Source organism: Erigeron canadensis, chromosome 8 (assembly GCF_010389155.1).
Source record: "Erigeron canadensis isolate Cc75 chromosome 8, C_canadensis_v1, whole genome shotgun sequence".
NCBI lineage: Eukaryota > Viridiplantae > Streptophyta > Magnoliopsida > Asterales > Asteraceae > Erigeron > Erigeron canadensis.
Window position 1 is genome coordinate 48405821 of NC_057768.1, and position 23036 is coordinate 48428856.

Here is a 23036-nt window from a genome sequence, read left to right on the forward strand (position 1 = left end):
AAAAGTAATTAAATCCCTAATTTTCGGATTTTTAGTGCAGCTAGGGCCGTCCCAGACTGTCACCAGGGCGTCTGAGACTGCCTTCCAGAAATGGCAATTTTCCAGATTTTTGCCTTGACACTTCTTGACTCGATTCTTGACTTTGCTTGACTTGTTTATGATCCATTTAACTTTAATTTGTCACCAAAGACCTGAAACACTTAAACAAACATAAAAACGCCCTAATCGTCTATTAACATTCACAAAACATGTCCGTTTTCATATCTTAAAGTAGTACGGATTAGGCGTTTATCACTACTGCTACCAATTACAACTACCTTTACCAAACATACTCATTGTTTATAAGCATTCGTTTGTAAGTTTAACATGAAAGATTATTGAATGATATGTTTTTCATTGAATCCTATTAAAATACAAACGTCTTATATAATGTGAAGATACAACCAAATCCCCATAAATATAGGAGGCTCATAAATATGAAATCAATGTAAAATTATAGCTAATATAGTTTCCGCTAATATTCCCCCTCAGTTGGAACGTGGATAGGCAGAAACGTTCAAGCTGGAGCGAAACAACTCAAACAGGTAGCGTGGAAGGCCTTTTGTAAATATGTCAGCATATTGCGCGGAAGAGGGCACGTGTAGAACCCGAATATGACCAATCCTAACTTTTTCACGAACGAAGTGAATGTCCATCTCCACATGTTTGGTACGTTGGTGCTGGACAGGATTACCAGATAGGTAAATGGCAGACACATTGTCACAAAAAACGACAGTAGCTTTCTGAACTGGAACTCTTAACTCGAGAAGTAGATTTCGAACCCAAGTAGCTTCGGCTACTGCATTAGCAATGCCTCTATATTCAGCTTCCGCACTCGACCGTGAAATAGTCTGTTGTCGCTTAGACGACCAAGAGATGAGATTATTGCCAAGAAAAATGCAGTAACCATATGTAGAGCGACGAGTGTCGGGGCAACCCCCCCCCCCCCAATCTGCATCAGAGTAAGCAGTCAAGGCATGATTGGGGGATGCTGATAAGCGAAGACCAAAATCCATAGTGTCATGTAAATAACGTAATACTCGTTTAAGGAGGGCAAAGTGAGGTTCCCTTGGAGCGTGCATGAATAGGCATATTTGTTGCACTGCATAGGAGATGTCGGGACGAGTAATAGTGAGGTACTGTAAGGCACCCGCTAAACTGCGGTATAGAGTCCCATCTGGAAGAAGTACCCCCTCAGTGGCACTAAGTTTAGAGTTCGTATCCACAGGAGTAAGACAAGGTTTGCATGTGGTCATATTTGCCAAATGAAGAATGTCTCGGGTGTATTGAGACTGACCTAAAATCAAGGACTGATGATCACGAGTGACTGTGATGCCAAGGAAATAATGAAGATTTCCCATATCAGACATTGCAAACTCATTTGATAACTTTGTGATGATTGCGGTGAGAAGACTTTGATGACTTGCAGTAAGCATGATATTGTCCACATAAAGAAGAAGATAAGCGAGTTGATCACCATGTTGGTAAATAAATAATGACGTGTCACACACACTGCTACGAAACCCCAAAGAGCTTAGGTAAGAGGAGAACCGTGTATACCATGCCCGTGGTGCCTGTTTTAGGCCGTATAAAGACTTTCTTAAGCGACAAACATGATTCGGGTGTGCGGGGTCGATGAACCCAGGTGGTTGAGTCATGTACACAATTTCTTGAAGTGTGCCATTAAGGAAAGCATTTTTTACATCTAATTGATGTATTGGCCACGATCTGGACACTGCTAATGACAAAACTGTACGAATGGTGGCTGGTTTAACAACCAGGCTGAATGTTTCAATGCAATCAATTCCAACAGTTTGAGATTTCCCATTACAAACAAGACGAGTCTTATACCTATCCAATATGCCATCAGCTTTAAATTTATGGCGAAACAGCCACATCGATCTAATGATCGGGTAATCCATAGGTTTTGGAATAAGTTCCCATGTATTATTATCCTGCAAAGCACTAAATTCATCGTTCATGGCACGAAGCCAATTATGGTTCGATAAGGCTTTCATATAAGAAGTTGGCACGGGAGAGATGACAGAGGTAGCGACCAGGTTATACCGCGGGTTTGGTTTGGTGACCCCCGCCTTGGATTGGGTCAACATGGGGTGGTCATTTGTTGGACCCGTGTTCACATTAGTTTGTTGGGCGTCAGATTGGGGTGGGAGGTGGCACGGTGGTGTAGGAGGTGCTGACACAGGTGGGGTGGTGGTGTGAGGTGCTTCGGTTTGAGTCGGGCTTGACGGGGGTTGTTGTGCCAAGGGTTGGCTTGCGTTTTGGGGTTGTGATGAGGGTGATGTAGAGGGTTGTTGTTGAACATGATGTGTAGGAGCAGCTGATGTTGGGAAGGACGGATGGAAGAAATGAGTTATGGTAGAAGGTGAGTCATCAAGGAAGGTGTAGGTGGAGGGTGAGGTTGGTTTAAAATCATTGAAAGGAAATGTTTTCTCATCGAAAATAACATGGCGGGAAAGATGTACCCGTCCCGTGATCGGGTCATAACATCGATTCCCTCGAAAGTCAGAAGGATATCCTAAGAATATGCATCGGGTAGACCGGGGTGAGAGTTTGTTAGGAGCCGTGGCTGACATGTTTGGGTAGCAAGCACAACCAAAAACACGAAGATGCTCATATGTGGGTTGGCGTAAGTAGAGGGCGTAGGCGGGTGTTTGGAACTGTAATCTTTTTGTTGGGAGGATGTTATGAAGATAGGTGGCGGTGTGTAGAGCTTCAACCCAAAATGTGGGTGGAAGATGAGCATGAGTTAGAAGAGCACGAATTATATCATTTAAATGACGTATCATTCGCTCGGACAGTCCATTTTGTTGGGATGTTTTGGGGGCAAGAGAACCGAAAGATTAGACCATTTTGAGTTGCAAATGATTTAAAGCTATTGTTATCAAATTCACCACCAAGATCACATTGAAAGGTTTTAATGGTTGACTGGAATTGAGTTTGGACTAATTTGTGAAATTTGACAAATGTTGGGAATGTTTCAGATTTGTAATTTAACGGATACACCCAAACATAATTTGTATAATTGTCAATTAGAACCATGTAATATTTGAAACTAGAATGACTTAAAACAGGGGATGTCCAAAGATCACAATGAATAATATCAAATGGTTTAAAAGTAAATGAAACAGAATCACTAAAAGGCAAACGTTTACTGTTGGATACTTGGCAAGAGTGACAAACCGAAGATCCAACAGCTTTATTACAAGGAAAAAAAGAACGACTAAGATAGTTGAGCACGGTCTCTCCAGGGTGTCCTAGACGATCATGCCATGGAATGGATGGTGACCGTAAAGAAAGGGCAAGCTCAGTAAATGGATAGAGTTCGCGGTCACTGTTGTGTCGGGAAAGGAGGCGTCCATCCTTGAGGTCCTTCAAAGAAAAACCAAAAGGGTCAAATGTAACAGAAACTTGGTTATCAATGGTAAATTTTCGTACAGATACTAAATCTTTAACTATGTTAGGGGAGTGAACAATATGATTGAGGTGATATGTTTGTTGTGGGAGTTTGAGAAAGCCATTACCGGAGCCATTTACTTGTAATGATTGGCCATTACCGACAAGAATAGGACTAGTAGGAGATAAGCATGAAGTAGTGATTTTACCTCGGTTGGATGTTATGTGGGAAGTAGCTGCTGAATCCATGTACCAATTTGGATCGTTGTAGTTCAAACTCATGGTCAAAAGTGTTGTTCCAATATCACTCGGGCATAGAGCATTATTACTTGATGGGCTGAACCCAGGAGGAGCCGAAAAAGAGGCGTGATTTGTTAGACGGGCCTGCGGGGGCTGTGATGGGTAAGGTGTTGGTGGCGGAGTCCATTGGTTTGGGTATTGGGCTTGATAAAAAGAGTTTGGGTTGTAAGGTGGATGGGCTTGCCATGTGCTCCGATTATTCCCGGTAGACTGTTGGGTTTGTTGAGCCTGACCCCATGCACTCTGCCCATGAAATCCAGTCGACCTAGCGTCCCTTGCCGTATATTGCCCACTGCGAGACTGTTGACCACGTCCCCGTGCGGCTCTAACCGAGTCATAATTTTTTCCTCTGTACCCATTTGGATATGGTGAACAAACTAAACTAGAGGAGCCTGACTGGTTGGTGTGATTGTTGTAGCTATGCGCTTGTGTTTGTGAGAGGAGGACGGTTTCACGATTTGTTCTGGTCCTAGCCGCCTGAAGTTGTTGCTCAGCTTCAATCATACCCCTGGCGACGTCCCATGATGGACAACTTTGATTGATAATTGCCCCGATTGCATTGTACTCAGCTGGGAGACCTCGAACCATTTGGATAACAAGACGACTTTAGGTAACAGGTTGATCTATGTCACCTAGTTGATTGGCTATATCTTTCAAATTTTGGCAATACTCGTCAAAGGATGCGCCAGAAGTGAGAGTAGTATTGCTGAATTTCTGTTCGAGCGTGGCTGCACGAGCATGTTTGTTGTTGATGAAGATGCCCTGTATTTTCAGCCAAGCTTCACGAGCAGTGATATCATTATCAAGAACCCGGGCAAGAAAATCATCGGAGAGAGTACTATAGATCCATTGAAAAATCAAGGCATCGAGTTCTGACCACGCCATGTAAGACGGATCTGATTGGTCGGGTGGGTCGGTTCCATCAATGTGGTTGAGAACTTTATAAGCTCGTACATGTAGTTTGAATAGCTTGACCCATGACGAATAAGTAACCTTCTTTCCATCAAGGGTGCGGATCTTGTTGTTGATGTTTGTGACGGAATAGGCTGGATGTAAGGATTGCTTGTCGGGATTGGTTGTGTTGTTTTTGTCGGAATCTTCTTTATTATGAAGGGTTTTGTCTGAATTTTCAGGATTGTCTCCCATGGTGGTAAAAGGGGACGAACAGAAAGAAAGAAAGAAAAAAAAGATAAAAAAAATTAAGGTTTTAGTTTGGCTCTGATTACCATGAAAATTATTGAATGATATGTTTTTCATTGAATCCTATTAAAATACAAACGTCTTATATAATGTGAAGATACAACCAAATCCCCATAAATATAGGAGGCTCATAAATATAAAATCAATGTAAAATTATAGCTAATATAGTTTCCGCTAATATAACATTTCTCTTTATATGTAGACTTTTTGTAAGCAAAATTTATACAAAAATTTCAACAAAAGGAAGTTTTACCAAGAATCATATATCGCTAATAATTTACTGGAAAAAAAAATTACAATGTGATATAAACTTTGTATCTACTATCATAAGTTATTTTGTGTTTATATAAAAGTGTATATATGTATTATATAATTAAATTCAAGGGTAAATTACAAAAATCATACCCGAAGTTTGTTCGAAACTACATTGGTCACACCTACAATTTAAAAATTACGCGAGACTTACCTATCATTGTCAAAAACTTACACTAACCATACCTATCGCTGACGGTTGTCTATTTGACCGTTAAGTCAAGTCACGTGCCTTGCATGTGAGGTATCAAAATCGTAATTTTGCGTATACTTCAGGTATCATCTGTGTAATTTACTCTAACAAAAAATTATTAAGATATTTATATTTATATTTCAATTATTAAAGCGGGTAGATATTCTATATTAAATTTCATATATATATAGGGTAACACTCCGGCAAGAACACTTTTAAAATAAGAACGTTGAGAACACTTAAATACATCATTTTGACGCATTAAAAGTCCATAAAACTAACACAGTGCATAACTATTTATCATTATTTAAGTGTTTAACAACACATTGATCCGTCAAAATCGGAAAAATCACTTTTTTTATTGGATGCATCATTTTGAAGAATATGCATCTAAGATGGATGCACAAAACAAAAAACATGTTTTTCTCTGGAACTCCAAACCCAAAATGCTACAGATTGCTAATTTGAGAAATATTTTAAAACCGTAACGAGTCTTCAACTTTGCTTTACCCCTCTAATCTCAGGGGATGACAAAAACCATATGAAAAAGTTATATTGCTTCTTAAAAAAAATTTTGTTTTGTATCTTTTTATATATAGGTTTCTATCAAAAAGACTAAATCATAAAAGATAAAATAATAATAATAATATAAAAGTAAAACTTTAGTGTTTTTTATGGTTATCATCCTTGTTATATTCACTATACACATATTAAAAATAACAATGATATATATAATAATAAATGCATTATTGTATCAATTATTTTTCTCGATACATTTTTCATTAAAAAAAAACTTTTTTTTCATAATTAAATTATTTTCTTTTTTTTCTCTTTTTCATATCTACCCAACTCAATAATTGAAGTATAAATAAAACTCTAAAATTCTTAATAATTTTTTATTAGGGTAAATTACACAAATGATACCTGACGTATACTAGAAATTACGATTTTGATACCTCACATGCACGGCACGTGACTTGACTTAACGGCCAAATAGACGACCGTCAGCGATAAGTATGGTCAGTGTAAGTTTTTAACAACGTTGGGTATGTCTCGCGTAATTTTTAAATTGTAGGTATGACCAGTGTAGTTTCGAACAAACCTCAGGTATGATTTTTGTAATATACCCTAAATTCAATTTTCAATTTGGTTTTGTTTTGAAATCAATAAACCATAACCAAATTGTAAACCAAGTTTTGAATTTGATTGATCCTAGACTAAACCCAAAGTCAAAAAAACCAAAATATTCGTTTTGGTTTGGTTTTGATTCCTTTGACTTTAACCCATATCAATATTGGATTTGATGTAGATAGGAACGAAAAGAAAAAACCGTGCTAGACTTAGGTAAACTTGAAACCGATTTTTTGGGTCGAGGTTGGGCATGTGGTTTACGCCCCGAGTTATGACTTATGAAATGGTTAAATTTCGTCTTTGTGCGAGTTCGGGTTTTGAGACGGTTTTAAATGAAAACTCGTATACTCGCTATGTCTACACAATACTCACTTGAACTATATATATTACCCATAAATATTACATTATATAATACGAGTAATAATATTTTCATTTCAATAAGTATTAAAAAGTACAAAATGATAATTGAACTAACACGTACTAATTTTAGAAATTCACAAAAACATTTGTAGTAAGTGATGAATAAAAAGACAATAAAAACTTAACGGATATTCGATTATCCATGAAAATACCGATAACTATTAGATTAAGGACTTCGTTGGGTTCGAATCTCATATTATCAGCTAGTTACCATCCCTACTATAGGTGATAACTAGATTTTTGACCCGCGTCCGGGGTTTACGATATTATCAATATTAGATTTTCATACATTTAATTCATAAAAGCTTATAATTTTGAACGTATACGGTTCTAATTGACATTGTTATACTTTGCAAGTTGTAGTACAATAATCACAAGTTCGTCACCGTCATTATTGGTTGAGACTTATTGATGGAATTATTTGTCGTAGTCATTCCACAAGACATGTTGGAAAACTTAATGTCAAAACATTTACGTATAGAAGTCAGTTTGTATATATGTGGGTCAAATACTTTAGTCTAGTATAATTGGGTCATTAGATGGGCTATTCGGTTTGGGCTGCAAGCCAACAAACCTTCTGTATATATAAATAAAGCCCTGTGTCGATTAGATAGAAACGTTGCCACAGTTATCCATCAGTTATACCGGTTCACTATGAAACTGCCATTCACACCTGTTGGAAGCAACGATTAAGTGTGTGTATATACTAGGATATGTGTCGATCAAAACTATCAGTTGTATCACAATTCTCTGTTAATATTATTAGTGTTATTATTATAGTTATTCTCCTTCTATTTCTCTATATCTTTATCGATAAAACCTGTGATGAATTTAACCAAGAAACCAGTCACGGTTGGTGTTTTGGTCAAAAATTATCCAAGATAATCAACCTTGAAGACTTAGATCAACTATGTAACCAAACTTTCGTTCGTGAGTTTAAGGGCTTGTAAAATTGGTTTAGATTCAAAGATGCGTTTAAAATAAGTATGATAAATCAAGATTATGTCGACTTAAACAAAAGAAGGTAGTCAAAAGATTTCGCAAATAACTATATAATCAAATATAAGATAGATTAAGCAAGATAAAGAAAGATAAACGTAAATAAATGCGGAAAATAAAGAGAAAGGAACAAAGAACACCGAGATTTGTTATCGAGGAAAAGCCCTTAATCCTTATGGATTGCCGGCATAAAAACCCGGGAGGAAGCAATCGTCCCTGCCTTGTTCTTTATTAATGGTGTAAATTGGTTACAATGATAGAGCGACTTGATCGATCTTTCTAAGTAAAGAAAAGTGTGTTGGTTGTTTACAAGTGTGAGCAGAGAAAATAAGCAAGTAAATATGTGAGTGTGTGTAACGTTGTATATCCTATGATCGATCAGGTCCTCATTTATATAGAGCAGCCTAGTAACTAATTTTCCGAAATTACAGGGATCTTCCTGGTCTTCATCTGGTGAACGTTGAAGCATATCTTGACTGATATTGTAGCCGTTTGAAGATATTCTCCTCATGCTGAATTCCTCTTGAAGTCCGATTATGATGCTGGACTAAGTCTTCTTTGCATGTTGATCAAATAAGACATGTGTTGAATCTCTTTTATACCGTTAGAGATATTTCCCTTGTGATAAATATCAAGTTACCTGCATAATATTCTCATAAAAACAATACTTGAAGTTTATCGTTAGTAATTCGTCAAGGCGTGTCAAGATCCTGAAGGTCCATGATCTTGAGGTCCCAAGATAATGAAACCTGAAATTTCACCGATAACAGTTGGGATGAGAAATCGTCTTAATCAGACCTTACAGTGGTATCAGAGCGTTGGGCTCGATTCCTGGAAGAAGCCAACACAAAGAAGATTGGGATTAGGGCTTAAAAATCCCCAATTCAATAAGAGGTTTGGTATTGATTCACTACTATGGAAAAGAAATCAAGTCAGAAGGATCAGTCAAGAATGCAAACAATTTTTGAGAGACAAACTCTTGGAAATTGAAGGCTTTAACAAAAGAAAAGCCAAAGAATTTGGTATGATTCACGACACCAACAGACCATTCACTCAGGCCGAAAAGGGCAAGAAGAAGAAAGGGAGTATTCGGTGTCGACATAGGGGACATCCCTATTGGTTTTGCCCACACAAGATTGAACCAGACTCTGACAAACAAAAACCACTTCCAGACCCCATGTTCGACCCGCAAGACAACAAAGAAAAAGGGGAAACGAGTGGTGGCAGTAATGAAGAATTAATGAAAGTTAATAGAGACGTTATGGTGAGGGAACGGTTGCACAAAACTGGAATGATATCTGTTATGTTAACCACACTATTAAAGATCATCTTAGTCCTTCCAAACATTTATTTGTTAGAATGAAACCCGCTTTCGATACACCAACGTATGAAATAGGAGACAAATTCTTGTTTGTAAATGGAAGGGGCGAAGTGATTGTGGATACAAATTAGAATGGTTTAGTGATTCCTAATGTTTGTTACACACCAGAACTTGGAATTAATGTTTTAAGTCACCAACAATTGTTAGCACAAGGTTATGAATTATTATTCAACCAAGGAAAGTGCAAAATTCGTTATATGTTTGATGAGTGTGAAGGATTTGAAGATGTGACTGAAGAAGATGTAAAGAACATTCAACATAAGCTTCTGGTGAGATATTATGATTCCCTTGTACCCAAGACGAAGGCTGACATTGAATATGAACGTATGTGTGAAAAGTTGGAACTCAAACCAGAGATAGAAGTAAACGGCCAAGTCTACAATCTGCAAGTAGACTCACTTGAAGGGTTAGTAACTTTCTTTGATCTTGTTAAGAATAACTTTGTTTTGAATGGAAATAGGAAGTTATTTGATAAGCAATTCGATGAAATGGTGAAATGGTTCTACTCGAATTATTTGAAACGATTGAAAGTAGAATGCATACCACCAACTGTAGGAAATAAGCAAATAAGTTTGTTAAAATTGTTTAAGATTGTTGAATCTTTTGGAGGGTATTACTCCCTGCTTTTTGGAAAGGTATGGGGAAAGGCTTGTGTGGAATTTGGAATACCTAAGGAGTATGAAAACGAGTTAAAGGATTGTTATATTAAGTTTATAGATCTTATAGTTTGTTATTATGAAACTGCCAAAAGGGTTGGCAAGAAAAGTGGTGTTTTAGAAGCCAATGAGGCTTGTGATTCTGTTGGAATCAGAAAGAAAGGTTTTGCTGGAACCATTGGAGATCGCCGTGGCGACCAGAGTATAGAAGGCACATTGGGTGCTAGTGGAAAAAATGGTAGGAACTTGTATGACAAACCAAATGGGAAGAGCATAGTCGAAGAAGAACTCAAGACAAGCAAATCTATAACATGTTATCGCTGTCAAAACCTTGGACATTATGCCTATGAATGCCCAAGTAAAAACAAGAACAATAGTGGAATAGAACTGAAGAACGATCAAGAAAGTGAAGGCTGTTTAAAGAATGGAATCGCAACGGGTCAAGGCTGCAAATTTGGAATCGAAACAGAGAAGAAAGGAGTGCTTGAGGACTGCAAAACTGCTGCAAAACTTTACTGATTGAAGATGGAACAATGTTCCAGCATGCCGAAGACAAACAAGCAAGCAACAAGAAATCTGCAGAAAGTTTGTACACTGATCAGAAAGGTGTCAATAAAGAAGAAGACATCGATGATGACGACTTTGTTATCATTATCAATTGAAGCCTCAAGTTCAAAGAAGGAAGACGTTTTGACATTAGGGGGGAAATGTTGGAAAACTTAATGTCAAAACATTTACGTATAGAAGTCAGTTCGTATATATATGGGTCAAATACTTTAGTCTAGTATAATTGGGTCATTAGATGGGCTATTCGGTTTGGGCTGCAAGCCAACAAACTTTCTATATATATAAATAAAGCCCTGTGTCGATTAGATAGAAACGTTGCCACAATTATCCATCAGTTATACCGGTTCACTATGAAACCGCCATTCAAACCTGTTGGAAGCAACGATTCAGTGTGTGTATATACTAGGATATGTGTCGATATAAACTATCAGTGGTATCACAATTCTCTGTTAATATTATTAGTGTTATTATTATAGTTATTTCCCTTCTATTTCTTTATATCTCTATTGATAAAACCTGTGATGAATTTAACCAAGAAACCGGTCACGGTTGGGATGAGAAATCGTCTCAATCAGACCTTACAAGAGACATGTTACAATAATTTATCTATTATAGAATTTTTGTAATATAATAATATATTTGGATAATGATTATTAGAGTTTTTAATTTATAGCTAATCTAAATAATGACATAAGCGAGAGATAATTTGATGAAATTGAACAATTTTATTGACTGATAAGTCATTAGTTCGATTGTCTTATAATATATATTAAGATCACACGTAAAGACAAAACTTCACTATTTACTTGGTAAAAGTGAAACATTAACATGTTAAACATAATCATTAAATTTTTAAATTTAGTAGGTTAATAAAAGGCCATTAAAAAAAAAGTTTGATGACACTTTGTGGACCTTTTATAAAACACACGTAAAATGCTCCATTTAAAAAAACATGAAGAACAACTTATGTTACCGCACATATGTTTTCCATATATATAAATATCATTAATCTCCTTAAAAATGTATTGTTATAGACTTATAGGTGAATCAATATTGGTATCACAACTACTAATTGATAACCTTTATAACATATTATACAAACCAGTAAAACATGTATAATATATAATATCAATTGTAATACCAATAGCATATATCTTCTTAAATGGATATAAATATTTTTCTTTAAATATGTGATCACTTAGAATAGTTGAGTTCGTCTACCTTTTTTATATATTTTCTTATGATTATGATGATAGTTAAAGCAACAAGTTTTTTTTTTTTTTTATATCTTTATTTTTAACTCAACTTCATATTGTCTTCATTAACTATATAATCTTAAAGTCCTTTAAGATATAAGTATCCACCAGAACTTTTAGTAAGATAACTTTATGAATTTTTAAAAAATAAATAATTTAATAGTTAGATGTAGTGTACAAGAGATCACAAGCTATAAACATCCTATCCTAGATATAAACTCTAAAATTGAAAAAAGAATAGTTTCATAGATAGTTATGAAATATCCTCATTAAACAACATGAATCCGTTTGACACAATGGATGTACATTCTTGGCGAGAATTTATAAAATTGGGAACTTACGGCTTCTAAGATTTTCCATACCCATGTTTATGAAACAATATTTTATCTCACTCATAAGGATTATGAAACCATCTGGGTTGGATCAGTGGTTGAAGTTTATGCCTCTGGAAATAGAGGTCATGGGTTCGATCCTCATACCCAGCAAGGCTGGAGGTCCTTTTCTACCTATGGTAGAACCTGAAAGCAGCCTCTCTACCTTTGATAGGGGTAGGGCTGTCTATATATCAACCTCCCCATACAACGTCGAAGACGGTATTGGGACCCAAAACCCGTTAAAGACGGCATTGGGAGTTACTTTTATTTTATCTCACACATAATGATTATAAAATATTGAAAAAAGTTATTTTGTTAGAATGAAAGGACTAAAGAAAACAATTGTGAGTAGTATAGGGGTTAAACAGATACCAAAACTAATTTAATGTCACATGAAACTGGTGAAGTAGGGAAGAAAGAGAGAGAAGTGTGGATGAGAAAGAAACAAAAACCAATTAATTCACACACAAAATATAATATACATATACAAATATATATACAGAAACCCCCAATTGTTGCTTATGTGATTATTCCCTCTCGAAATTCACAACGAATCCATCTCACCTTTTTTAACCCCATTCCCCCTAACTTTTCCTTTCTACTAGTATTTCGTAGCTGCTATTTAATAATATATATATATTACTGATAGCTAGCTCTCTGACGACTGATTATTCCACGGCCATTTGTTTTGTATTTTGTTAATTTTCAATAATATTCAGTCATATTGTATCAGATACATATATAGATATAGGTATATATAAATATCGACATAGATGGTGATCACCGGAAAAGACGACGGAACAGATTCATCGTCATCGGAAAACGATTACATTAAGAAACACCATAAGCATGAGGTTAAAGATAATCAGTGTACTTCTTCTCTTGTTAAACATATCAAAGCTCCTGTTCATCTCGTAAGTTCCTCCTCCTCATTTCTCTATATATATCTGTACGACTGTATGTATAATTATATATTTTAGTGATTTTATTTTATTTCGTGGATCTGAATTGAAGCTAATGCATGTTAGTTAATTTCAGTAGTTATAATATTCAAGTGTTAATTAACTGATAGGTTTTTATGTTAGTGATATATGTATTTTATCATATTTTTGTGTGTGTATGTTTATATATATATATATAGTTTCAACCAACACATTGATCTGTTAAAACACTTTTTGTTTTATGCATAGCTAATTTTCATTGTTTTCGACATAAAATTGAAAATCTGCATTTATATTTGAGATGCAAATGCATCAATAATGTTAAACTACTTCTTTAAAAATGTGCTATTCTCTGATTGTTTTCAGAACACTATATATTCTGATTATTTGAATTATGTCAATAACAGGAGAAAAGTTTGGTGTAGGAATAATTTTGTTTGATGAGTTTGAGAAGCAAAAGGCCAAAGGCATCAATTTTAAGTGTTAAGCTACTTTTTAAAAATTCTGTTATTTCTCTAATAGTTATCCGAACACCAAATTCTGATTATTTGCATTTTGTCAATAACAGGAGAGAAGTTTGGTGTAGGAATAATTTTATGTGCGTCAAGTTGTATAGAAAGGTGCATCACGGTGTAAAAATAATACGTTGTACGTGTTACTTCCAAAATGTTTCATAAACTTTCTATCGTAAATATTTTTTTCCTAAACCCCATTCTTGTTGGATAATCTTCCCTAAGATGTCATATTTAAACACCCTCAACATGTCATAAGTAGCTAAAGTGCTTATGTTTTAATACTAATTAGATATGATATTAGTGTCGTTAAGCATGTTATTTTGAAGCAAATCTAATTAGTTTAGAAGCCTAAACATTGGTCAAACACCAATAGTGTAAACAAAAATATTGGTGCCACAACTAAAATGCATAATTAGCACTTGTATTGTAAAATTGGTCAAACATTAAGTTTTGGACTTTCGGCTTTTGGCTCTTTTTGTGAGCTAGAAAAATGATAGTAATATAGAAATGGCCGGAATATGCCAAAATTGTTTAGGATCCACGAGGTATCATACATAGGACAAATTTTTTGGAGGTGCATCAGTGCACAATAAAGTTGCTCAACTGGTCCCCTCTCTCCTGGCTTGGTCTAAAAGACAGAGACATATCAAAAATGGCCATTTAATTTTTAGTTTCCAGTTATGATAAAGAAGTGTTAGTTGGAATAGTTATATTTAGTATTTTACTTAGTTGATTCTAAAACGTTGTGGATTCAACATTTTGGCATACAACATACTTATCTAATTAAGGACACAACTTATTCATATGAGGTTAAAGTTATTGTTAAATCAGATAGTGATCTTACCATTGTAAGTTCCTTGACCTTTATTTTAGTTTCTTAACAAGTTAATGAATCCTAACTTGACCAACATGTTGGACAGGAGGAAATATCATTGATAAGTCCTAACGTGATCACCGCACGGGAAGTATATATACTACGAGTATTGTACAATGAATAGATTTGATAGCAGCGTATGCTATGGCAGACATTAGACTTCTATTTTTTAAGTGTATGCAATTTAGCCCCGGAAAAAGATAATTGTATAGGAAAGGGGAATATACTACTGTAGATACACACGAGATGACTTACATTTACTAAATTATTTTTTGAATGTTTTTATAAGGTATGGTCTTTGGTGAGGAGGTTTGATCAACCACAAAAGTACAAACCGTTTGTCAGTGGGTGTAATGTGCAAGGTGACCTTGAAATTGGTAGCGTCAGAGAAGTAAATGTTAGATCTGGGCTTCCTGCTACCACAAGTATGGAGAGGCTGGAACTTCTCAATGAAGAAGAACACATACTGGGCATGAGAATAGTTGGTGGTGATCACAGGCTTAAGGTACATCCCTTGTTCCAACATGACACACACCATTATTTTAGTTTTTATTATTGGTTATTTCCTGAAATAAATTCTCTTTCAATTTGTACAGAATTACTCGTCAATCATTACACTTCATCCAGAAGTTCTTGACGGGAGGCCTGGGACTTTGGTAATTGAATCATTTGTGGTGGACGTGCCAGACGGCAACACGAAAGATGAGACATGTTACTTTGTGGAGGCACTCATAAAGTGCAACCTGAAGTCATTGGCTGATGTATCAGAGCGCCTGGCTGTGCAAGACCGAACGGAATCTATAGTTCGAGTGTGATTTTAGTGGAAGCAGAGATTAGTAGTAGACTGGACTGGACTGGACTGGACTGGAGAATCTCCCATCCTTGTGCATATAGCATTAGAGACCTTTCTTCCTAATTGGACAAAAAATCTGATCGTGTTTCGCAAATCCCCGTACCTTTTTGTGAACAATATGTTTTATTTTCATTGTCAAACTCTTCATACTTGCTCTGAACACAATCCTAGGGAGCATTTAAGAAGCTGTGTTCTTTTGTGAATATGAATAAATAGAATAGAAAGTTTTGATAATTGCTATATGTAAAGAAAGTTCTAACGTTGGGCCTGAATGCTGTAATGACTATGTTTAGAGTTTTATACTTGTTGAACTTTAAATTCTAAGGCTGAAGTTCATCTATATATAAAACGGTCTTTTGTGTGTGTTACTGACAGGTGTTAGTTTGTAAATGGCTGCTTGCCGTTCACTTCGAAAAATCACATTGGTTTTCTACTTATCTATGTGAGTTTTGCCCAAATATATAAGTACATGCCCATTTGGTCATCAACTTTGTGTCTTTTAGAAAGAAAAAAACAGGCCTTAAAATATACATATGCTTGACAAAAAATAATGGCATTTCATGGGTTGGAGGTAATAACAGAATGTGGAATCGTTCTATGTAGAGACTTGATACCTCACTTTACTATCAAAAAATCGAAATGCAGTAGACAGGTACCTGCAACATGGCTACCCAAATCAATTCCTACTATGTTAGTTATTCAGTTTTTGGGTTTTGGTTATCCCAAATCTCTTGATTTTCAGATCAAGCAACTCTAGTTTTCAGTTTTGTTTTATTTCTTGAACGTGGACTAAAATGTACAACTTTTTTATTTTATTGATGGATCACCTTAGATACTGGTAGCTGTTTGATCTCAAACTGGATTGTGATTTGTGAACCAAGACAGACTCATCCTTTTGAATCCAATGTATTTTCTTGTCCTACAGATGTCGTTTCATCTATCAAAATTAACCCAGTTATGAATGTGACTGAGCTTAAAATCGATTATATTTCGTACGGATGGAGATCGGGCCATACATACTCTGGTCCTGGTTATAGTTTGGGGTCAGTTTCAATATTTTGGGCCGAGCACCTAACTTATCTGAAATCACATTATTGAAGAAATCGAAAAGAAGAAAAAATTGGTTACTGCTAGTATTTTTAAACTTTCCTCCAACTTTTTTTTTTTTTTTAATCTTGAATATCATTTTTAATTTCATTTATTTAACTAACACAATATAAGGAAAAATGAAATCTTCATGTCACATTCCCTATTTTGTACAAGGAAGGAAAATAATGCAGACTCTAAATCTAACCGTTAAACAGCAGATGATTTGTCCTATAATGTCCATAATATCTTAAGCCATCCATTCTCGCCCACCCCATGTGCATTCTGAGCAATCTTCCACACTCTTCTCCTTCACTCACTCACTAGCAAATAAAAGAAGAATACCATCAAATTAATAAACTAGTACACAAAAAAGTCTGTCAGAAAACCAACTGTCACATAACACAACAAAACAAATAATCACCATCCTATCATTTCATGTCTACAAAACGTACCTCTCTAAATTCTATCAACTAAAGTTACACATTCCATAAACATAAAATGAGGAGTGTGTGTGTTTGTGACATGTTGGCATGTCTTTTGGTGGTCATATTGAAATGTTGCCTAGTTGGTAGTGAAGTGGTGACATGTTCTGGAATAGTACCAATGGTATATAGGAATGATAAAATATCGATAACGGATTTTGGTGGAGTAGGCGACGGAAGAAGGTTGAATACGAAAGCGTTCAATGAGGCGATTTATAGGATTCAGCATTTGAGAAGGAGAGGAGGGACATTGTTGTATATACCTCCTGGTGTTTATCTAACTGAGGCTTTTAATCTTACTAGCCGTATGACTTTGTACTTGGCTAAAGGTGCTGTCATTAAAGCCACTCAGGTATATCTCTCTAGCTATCTATCTACAGTTTATATATTCTTGATTCGACGCATAATTTGTGGTGTTGTATAACTTTTGGTTAGATTTAGAGGCAGACTGTTTTTCCATATATATCCATATCCAGTTTATATTACCACTCATATTTTTACAGCTTTTTGTGGTGCTTGTTGATTAAGTTTTGTTAATGCCAAACTCAAATCAACAGACTGGGCACTATAAGCTTTGTATTTTTACAGATATATCCTTTCTTTAGCATCCTAAATTTCTAATGCAATCATTATAAATTTCTAAAACTGTGGGCGGATGGACCAATAAAGACAAGCAGTGTAAATCCATGAGAAATAGACCACACTTCAATAGTAGTTCGTTTTACCCACAGACAAATTTTGTCTAGGGAATAGGTCGGAATGCGTCCATTTGTTATTTTGGTCGGTGTAAATCTTGGCTACTATTAATGTTAGAATTGCATTTTCCCACACTTTCAATATTTAAAAAAAAAAAAGCATGTTAAAAAATAGTAACCAAGATTCTAACATTATACGAGTATTTTTTAATTGAAATATTTAAAACAAGATTAGCAATTTTTTCTAGTTGAATTCTTTAGCATTCTTATGTTTAAACCAAAGAAGTAGTCTGCTAATCATGTCTATCCTATTCTCCATTGGTTTATATTTATAGGTATGTTCACTTGAGTGATGTGCAGTAACTAATTCGAAAATACCAAAACTTGTTAATTTCAATTGACTGATATAAAGATTCGCTATTTCTATTTCAGAACACTGCAAACTGGCCTTTGATAGCTCCCCTGCCTTCTTATGGAAGAGGGCGAGAACGTCCTGGAGGAAGATATATGAGTTTCATCCATGGAGAAGGTCTCCATGATGTAATTATTACCGGTATGTTGAAAAGAGATGCTTCAAATGCACACCCAACTTAATGTTTTGTGTATCAAGTCTTCTAATAAGATGGTTGATGAATTGTTATGCGTAGGCGAGAATGGGACAATTGACGGACAAGGTGGAGTTTGGTGGAACATGTGGAGGCAGAGGACCTTGCAATTCACTAGGCCAAACCTTGTTGAGCTCAAGGACTCGAGAAACATCATCATCTCTAATGTGATTTTCAAAAACTCCCCATTTTGGAATATCCATCCTGTATACTGCAGGTACCTTCCATCGACATATATCAGTCTCATCTATAATGGTTAATGTCTTCTTGATACTAACACCATGGGTCAGAATATAGATGCATATATATCTCCTTCTAACATCTTTAACTTTCCGTCATTAAATACGAACAGCTATGTTGTTATTCGGTATGTCACGATATTGGCTCCACATGACTCTCCTAACACTGATGGAATTGATCCAGGTATGTGATGTAAAAATACAGACTCCTTTGTAACCATAATGTCAGTAAAATCACTGATTGTTCTCATTTTTTCAGACTCAAGCTCCCATGTTTGCATAGAAGACTCTTATATCTCCACAGGAGACGATCTAGTGGCAGTGAAAAGTGGCTGGGATGAATACGGGATTGCATATGGTCGACCTAGCAATGGCATCACTATCCGCCGGATCACAGGATCCTCACCGTTTGCAGGAATTGCAGTTGGAAGTGAAACATCAGGAGGGGTGTATAATGTATTGGTAGAGCATATAACTCTTAAAAACATGGGAGTTGGAATCCATTTAAAAACAAACATCGGTAGGGGGGGAGTCGTAAGAAACATCAGTGTGTCCGATGTTTACATGGTGAATGTTCGTAAGGGAATCAAGATTGCCGGTGATGTGGGTGACCATCCAGACGGAAACTACAACCCGAATGCCCTTCCCGTCCTAAAGCATGTGAGGATAACAAACGTGAGAGGCAGAAAGGTCCAGCAGGCCGGTCTAATACAGGGTCTGAAAAACTCACCATTTACGGATATTTGTCTCTCTAACATCAATCTTCACGTCACTACCGGTTCAAAATACACCCCGTGGAAATGCTCTGATGTAAGTGGAGGTGCCATTGAGGTTCGACCCCCACCCTGTTCAGATCTTATTGGCACCAAGGGTACATGTTCCCATCATTTCTGAATCTTTAACTAGTTCAGTTGTGTACTGTTATTGTATTTCTGTATATGCACTAAAGTTATAGGACATCAGAACTCATACCTCATAGTAAGATCAAGTCATACCCATGATAAATGAAATGCCACATCACCTTTTATGTGAGGCATCACAAGAATCGCACCGAGTATTATCCTAAACAAGCAGCATGTACCATATTTTTTGAACTGCAAATTTCATACAGCACCAGATTACACTCCTAAATCCGAATGTGTCAGGGATTGATTGAGCCTCTACCTAACTTCACGTACAATAGCCACTTAAGTGACATATGAATTGTAAACAAAACATAAGCGAGTTTGACCATCAACCCTCGCATTAGCATTAATCGCGGATATATGATACAGAGTAATTTAATAAGAAAGAAATATATATAGAGATAAATAATACAGAAAAGCTAGTCTGCTGTTTTGGCATATAATAATTAAAACAAGAAGTGAAGTGAAGTGAGATTACAACAAACAACTGATGCTCATCATAATTCAAACATATTACTAGAAGACTAATTAAACGTCCCACATATATTGAGTAATAATAATAGATCGATCATTATATTACGAGTATATAATAATAATAAATCACTTCCACAATACACGCAAGCAAACGATATCATCATCGTCATCATGATTGATTATTCAATCAAAAGCATGTTTTAGAAACTTGCGAATGGCCCTCATGAAACCAACACCTTTATGATGACGATGATTCATTTGAAGCTTGTCCCCATCGACCTCGTATTTATCCTCGTCATGGTGGTGGCGGTGGTGACCGTATTCATGCTTAAACTCTAACCACTTGGACGGAACGTGATCATCGCTGGCCAAAACGACGTCGCTTCTGTAAAGATTGCTCTTTACCGAAGGCTGATTATTATTAAAATTGATGTGAAAGTAGTTGCGGCATGGATGACGTCGGACGAATTTGAGGGGAATACGAGGATGATCGATATAGAAATGACGATTGATCTGATTGGATCTGGAATACCTGATCGGACGGTTCATCGGCCTGCTAACAATTAATGTTTGAGTGGTGGTTTCGGGTTCCACGGGCAAACTTACTACTTCGCTGGTGGTGGTGGCCGTGATTTGATGATGATCATTAGTATTATCATTTGGTTCTGATTTGATCGCTACGGCGTCGTTTGATTCATCATGATGGATAGTGGTGATGGACAAGGGGCGGAAGGCGGTGGCGGAGACAGTGAACAAGAAAAATAGGATGGTGATAGTATTCTTCATGGTCACGGCTGACTCGTGGTTAATTCTTCTACTATAGATGGATTCTGTGTGTGTTTTTATATATACAAAGGAAAAATTAAATAAAAAAAGTGGGGAAAGTGGTGAGTGAGTTAAAGTGCGGATCGGACGCGTCCACGTGGATGGATATTTAGATTTCTCTGCCGTTGGATTGCATTTTGTGGGACCACCACAAAACAAAGAACTTGTATGAGACTTTTTCACGCTACTACTTGTATTAGGACTTTAGCACGATTAATTTAGTAGTATTATCTTTTGGGTTTTCTTAATGGGAATTATTCCTATAACATATTTTAGCCATTTATTATAATATCTGGATCATGCAGTTGTATTCTGTGCATAAAAATTTGTATTCTATGCATAAAAATTTATACATTCGTTGTAGATGACAAAATTTTATTATAGAAATTACTAATTTCATGTATTAAAATTTGTATATTGCTATCTAGAAATTCAAAAGTACAATAAAATTTAATACATAATGTATTAATTATTAAATATATAATAAAGTTTTACTCACTGTCATTATCATTTAAAAAATATTAAATTAATTGTTTTCTTCATATAGACAAACAAATATTGCTCGGTTATGACGAAAATTTATCCTTTACGTTCGCGAATGCAAAAGGTGTTGGTTATTTTAGCTTATTATGTAACTTTTTCTAGAAAAAAAATGGGTAAAAACGAAGCTGAAAAACTAAATCTTCGTCTAATTGGTAATATCTTGATATCTCATCACACTACAATAAATTTATTTATTAATAATGTTATTTTAATATAAAAGGAACTGACATTGACATATATGATTAATAACGAGTTTTTATAGGTCATGCATTACATCACATAACAAAATTTAAAACTATCCAATCCCACTTTTCATATAACTATTTTTTTTAAAAATACATAATACCAAAAAAAAAATAATATATATCTTTCTATTAAATAGCCTAATAATTTTATTGACAACCTTATTACATGAAAAATGTAATGCATCAATTCTCTTTCTATTAATCTTACATTTTGATTTTAACAAATGGCAAGATTAAATTGTTAAGAGGATCATTAAACTAATTTATTAAGAAGATATATATATCATTTCTCAAACCAAAACCTTCGACAATGATCCCATGTTAGGAACATTTCACGATGGCGGACCAATGCAGGCACGTCGAAAGTAAGATAGTTTTGGGTTGAAGTTAAGACTAAACGGAGTGGGGCGAGATACCCCCATTTTTCGCCCAAATTTTGCTCTCCACACCACCCCTGCTTGCCAATTGCGCCCCAACATCCCTCCAGGCGGAATTTTTTTCCGCCCAAATCCTTCTTTAACCAAGCCTTGTTTTCCTTTTCTACTCCTTTCCAATATAACAAGTGTCACAAGTCCCCCTTATGTAACACCCTGCTTATAAAAATGTGGATTTCAAAAATTTTTCCAAAATAAAACATAACTCCGTTAAGTAAAGTGCGGAAGCGTCGTTCAAAAATCCCATTTGATCCGTAACGGAATCGATAAAAACATAATAAATGTCTTAAAAGATGTTACCAACAATATCATCACAATAGCCCAAATGAAATCCACAATCAACGTAAAAGACAACCGACATAATAATGGCCAAATGGCTAAATAATAAGTCTACTTAAATAAATGCAACTATGGGTAACTAAAGCCACAATCCTCAAGCTCCATAAGTCTACACAATTTCTTCTTCAAAATCTGAAAAGATCTTTCTTGTGAATCAGTCCACACGAACTTCACCCCTTTCTTTGTCAACTCAGTCATCGGCTTAGCAATACGAGAAAAATCTTGAATGAACCTCCTGTAATAGCCAGCTAAACCCAGAAAAGACTTTATTTCCGTCGACGACTTCGGCTGCTCCCATTTCATCACAGCTTCAATTTTTGATGGATCAACTTTCAAACCTTCACTAGAAATGACATGCCCAAGGAAATGAACTTCCTTAAGCCAGAATTCACACTTGGAGAATTTTGCATATAGCTTATTCTCCCTGAGAACCTCAAGAATAGTCCTCAAGTGCTCACGATGGTCTTCAACAGATTTGGAGTAAATAAGAATGTCATCAATGAAAACAATGACAAAATGATCAAGATAAGGTCGGCAAACACGATTCATGAGATCCATGAAAGCAGCTGGAGCATTAGTCAAACCAAAAGGCATGACCAAAAACTCATAATGCCCATAACGAGTACAAAAAGCTGTTTTAGCAACACTTTCTCCATCCACCTTCAACTGATGATAACCAGACCGCAAATCAATCTTAGAAAAATAAGAAGCACCCTGCAACTGATCAAATAAG

At 35.7% G+C, this 23036-nt stretch overlaps 4 protein-coding genes across 4 annotated transcripts; 2 read left to right on the forward strand and 2 right to left on the reverse strand.

Moving 5' to 3' along the window:
* Positions 1–4362: 4362 nt before the first annotated feature.
* LOC122611020 lies at positions 4363–4902 on the reverse strand. Its single transcript, XM_043783970.1, has one exon. The coding sequence runs from the start codon at positions 4900–4902 to the stop codon at positions 4363–4365; it is 540 nt and encodes a 179-aa protein (XP_043639905.1).
* A 7795-nt stretch (positions 4903–12697) lies between these two features.
* LOC122580094 (abscisic acid receptor PYL8-like) lies at positions 12698–15662 on the forward strand. The gene is made up of 3 exons (XM_043752368.1): positions 12698–13159; positions 14865–15080; positions 15172–15662. The coding sequence occupies exons 1-3, from the start codon at positions 13019–13021 to the stop codon at positions 15388–15390; spliced, it is 576 nt and encodes a 191-aa protein (XP_043608303.1). The 5' UTR covers positions 12698–13018; the 3' UTR covers positions 15391–15662.
* Positions 15663–16833: 1171 nt separating this feature from the next.
* On the forward strand, positions 16834–19588 carry LOC122611145 (probable polygalacturonase). The gene is made up of 5 exons (XM_043784120.1): positions 16834–17351; positions 18127–18247; positions 18342–18516; positions 18652–18722; positions 18798–19588. Exons 1-5 carry the CDS (start codon positions 17016–17018, stop codon positions 19430–19432), a joined length of 1338 nt encoding a protein of 445 aa, XP_043640055.1. The 5' UTR covers positions 16834–17015; the 3' UTR covers positions 19433–19588.
* Positions 19589–22372: 2784 nt separating this feature from the next.
* LOC122611021 (uncharacterized mitochondrial protein AtMg00860-like) lies at positions 22373–22861 on the reverse strand. Its single transcript, XM_043783971.1, has one exon. The coding sequence runs from the start codon at positions 22859–22861 to the stop codon at positions 22373–22375; it is 489 nt and encodes a 162-aa protein (XP_043639906.1).
* Between the last annotated feature and the right edge of the window lie 175 nt (positions 22862–23036).

What these genes read in the sequence shown, in the direction of transcription:
- LOC122611020 (XM_043783970.1), bottom strand. Translation starts at nt 4,902, where the DNA reads ATGGGAGACAATCCTGAAAATTCAGACAAAACCCTTCATAATAAAGAA.
- LOC122580094 (XM_043752368.1), top strand. Translation starts at nt 13,019, where the DNA reads ATGGTGATCACCGGAAAAGACGACGGAACAGATTCATCGTCATCGGAA. An exon ending in TCAAAGCTCCTGTTCATCTC is followed by an intron (nt 13,160 to 14,864) that starts GTAAGTTCCTCC and finishes TGTTTTTATAAG; the next exon opens with GTATGGTCTTTGGTGAGGAG. An exon ending in GTGGTGATCACAGGCTTAAG is followed by an intron (nt 15,081 to 15,171) that starts GTACATCCCTTG and finishes CAATTTGTACAG; the next exon opens with AATTACTCGTCAATCATTAC.
- LOC122611145 (XM_043784120.1), top strand. Translation starts at nt 17,016, where the DNA reads ATGAGGAGTGTGTGTGTTTGTGACATGTTGGCATGTCTTTTGGTGGTC. An exon ending in ATCCATCCTGTATACTGCAG is followed by an intron (nt 18,517 to 18,651) that starts GTACCTTCCATC and finishes AAATACGAACAG; the next exon opens with CTATGTTGTTATTCGGTATG. An exon ending in CACTGATGGAATTGATCCAG is followed by an intron (nt 18,723 to 18,797) that starts GTATGTGATGTA and finishes TCATTTTTTCAG; the next exon opens with ACTCAAGCTCCCATGTTTGC.
- LOC122611021 (XM_043783971.1), bottom strand. Translation starts at nt 22,861, where the DNA reads ATGGATCTCATGAATCGTGTTTGCCGACCTTATCTTGATCATTTTGTC.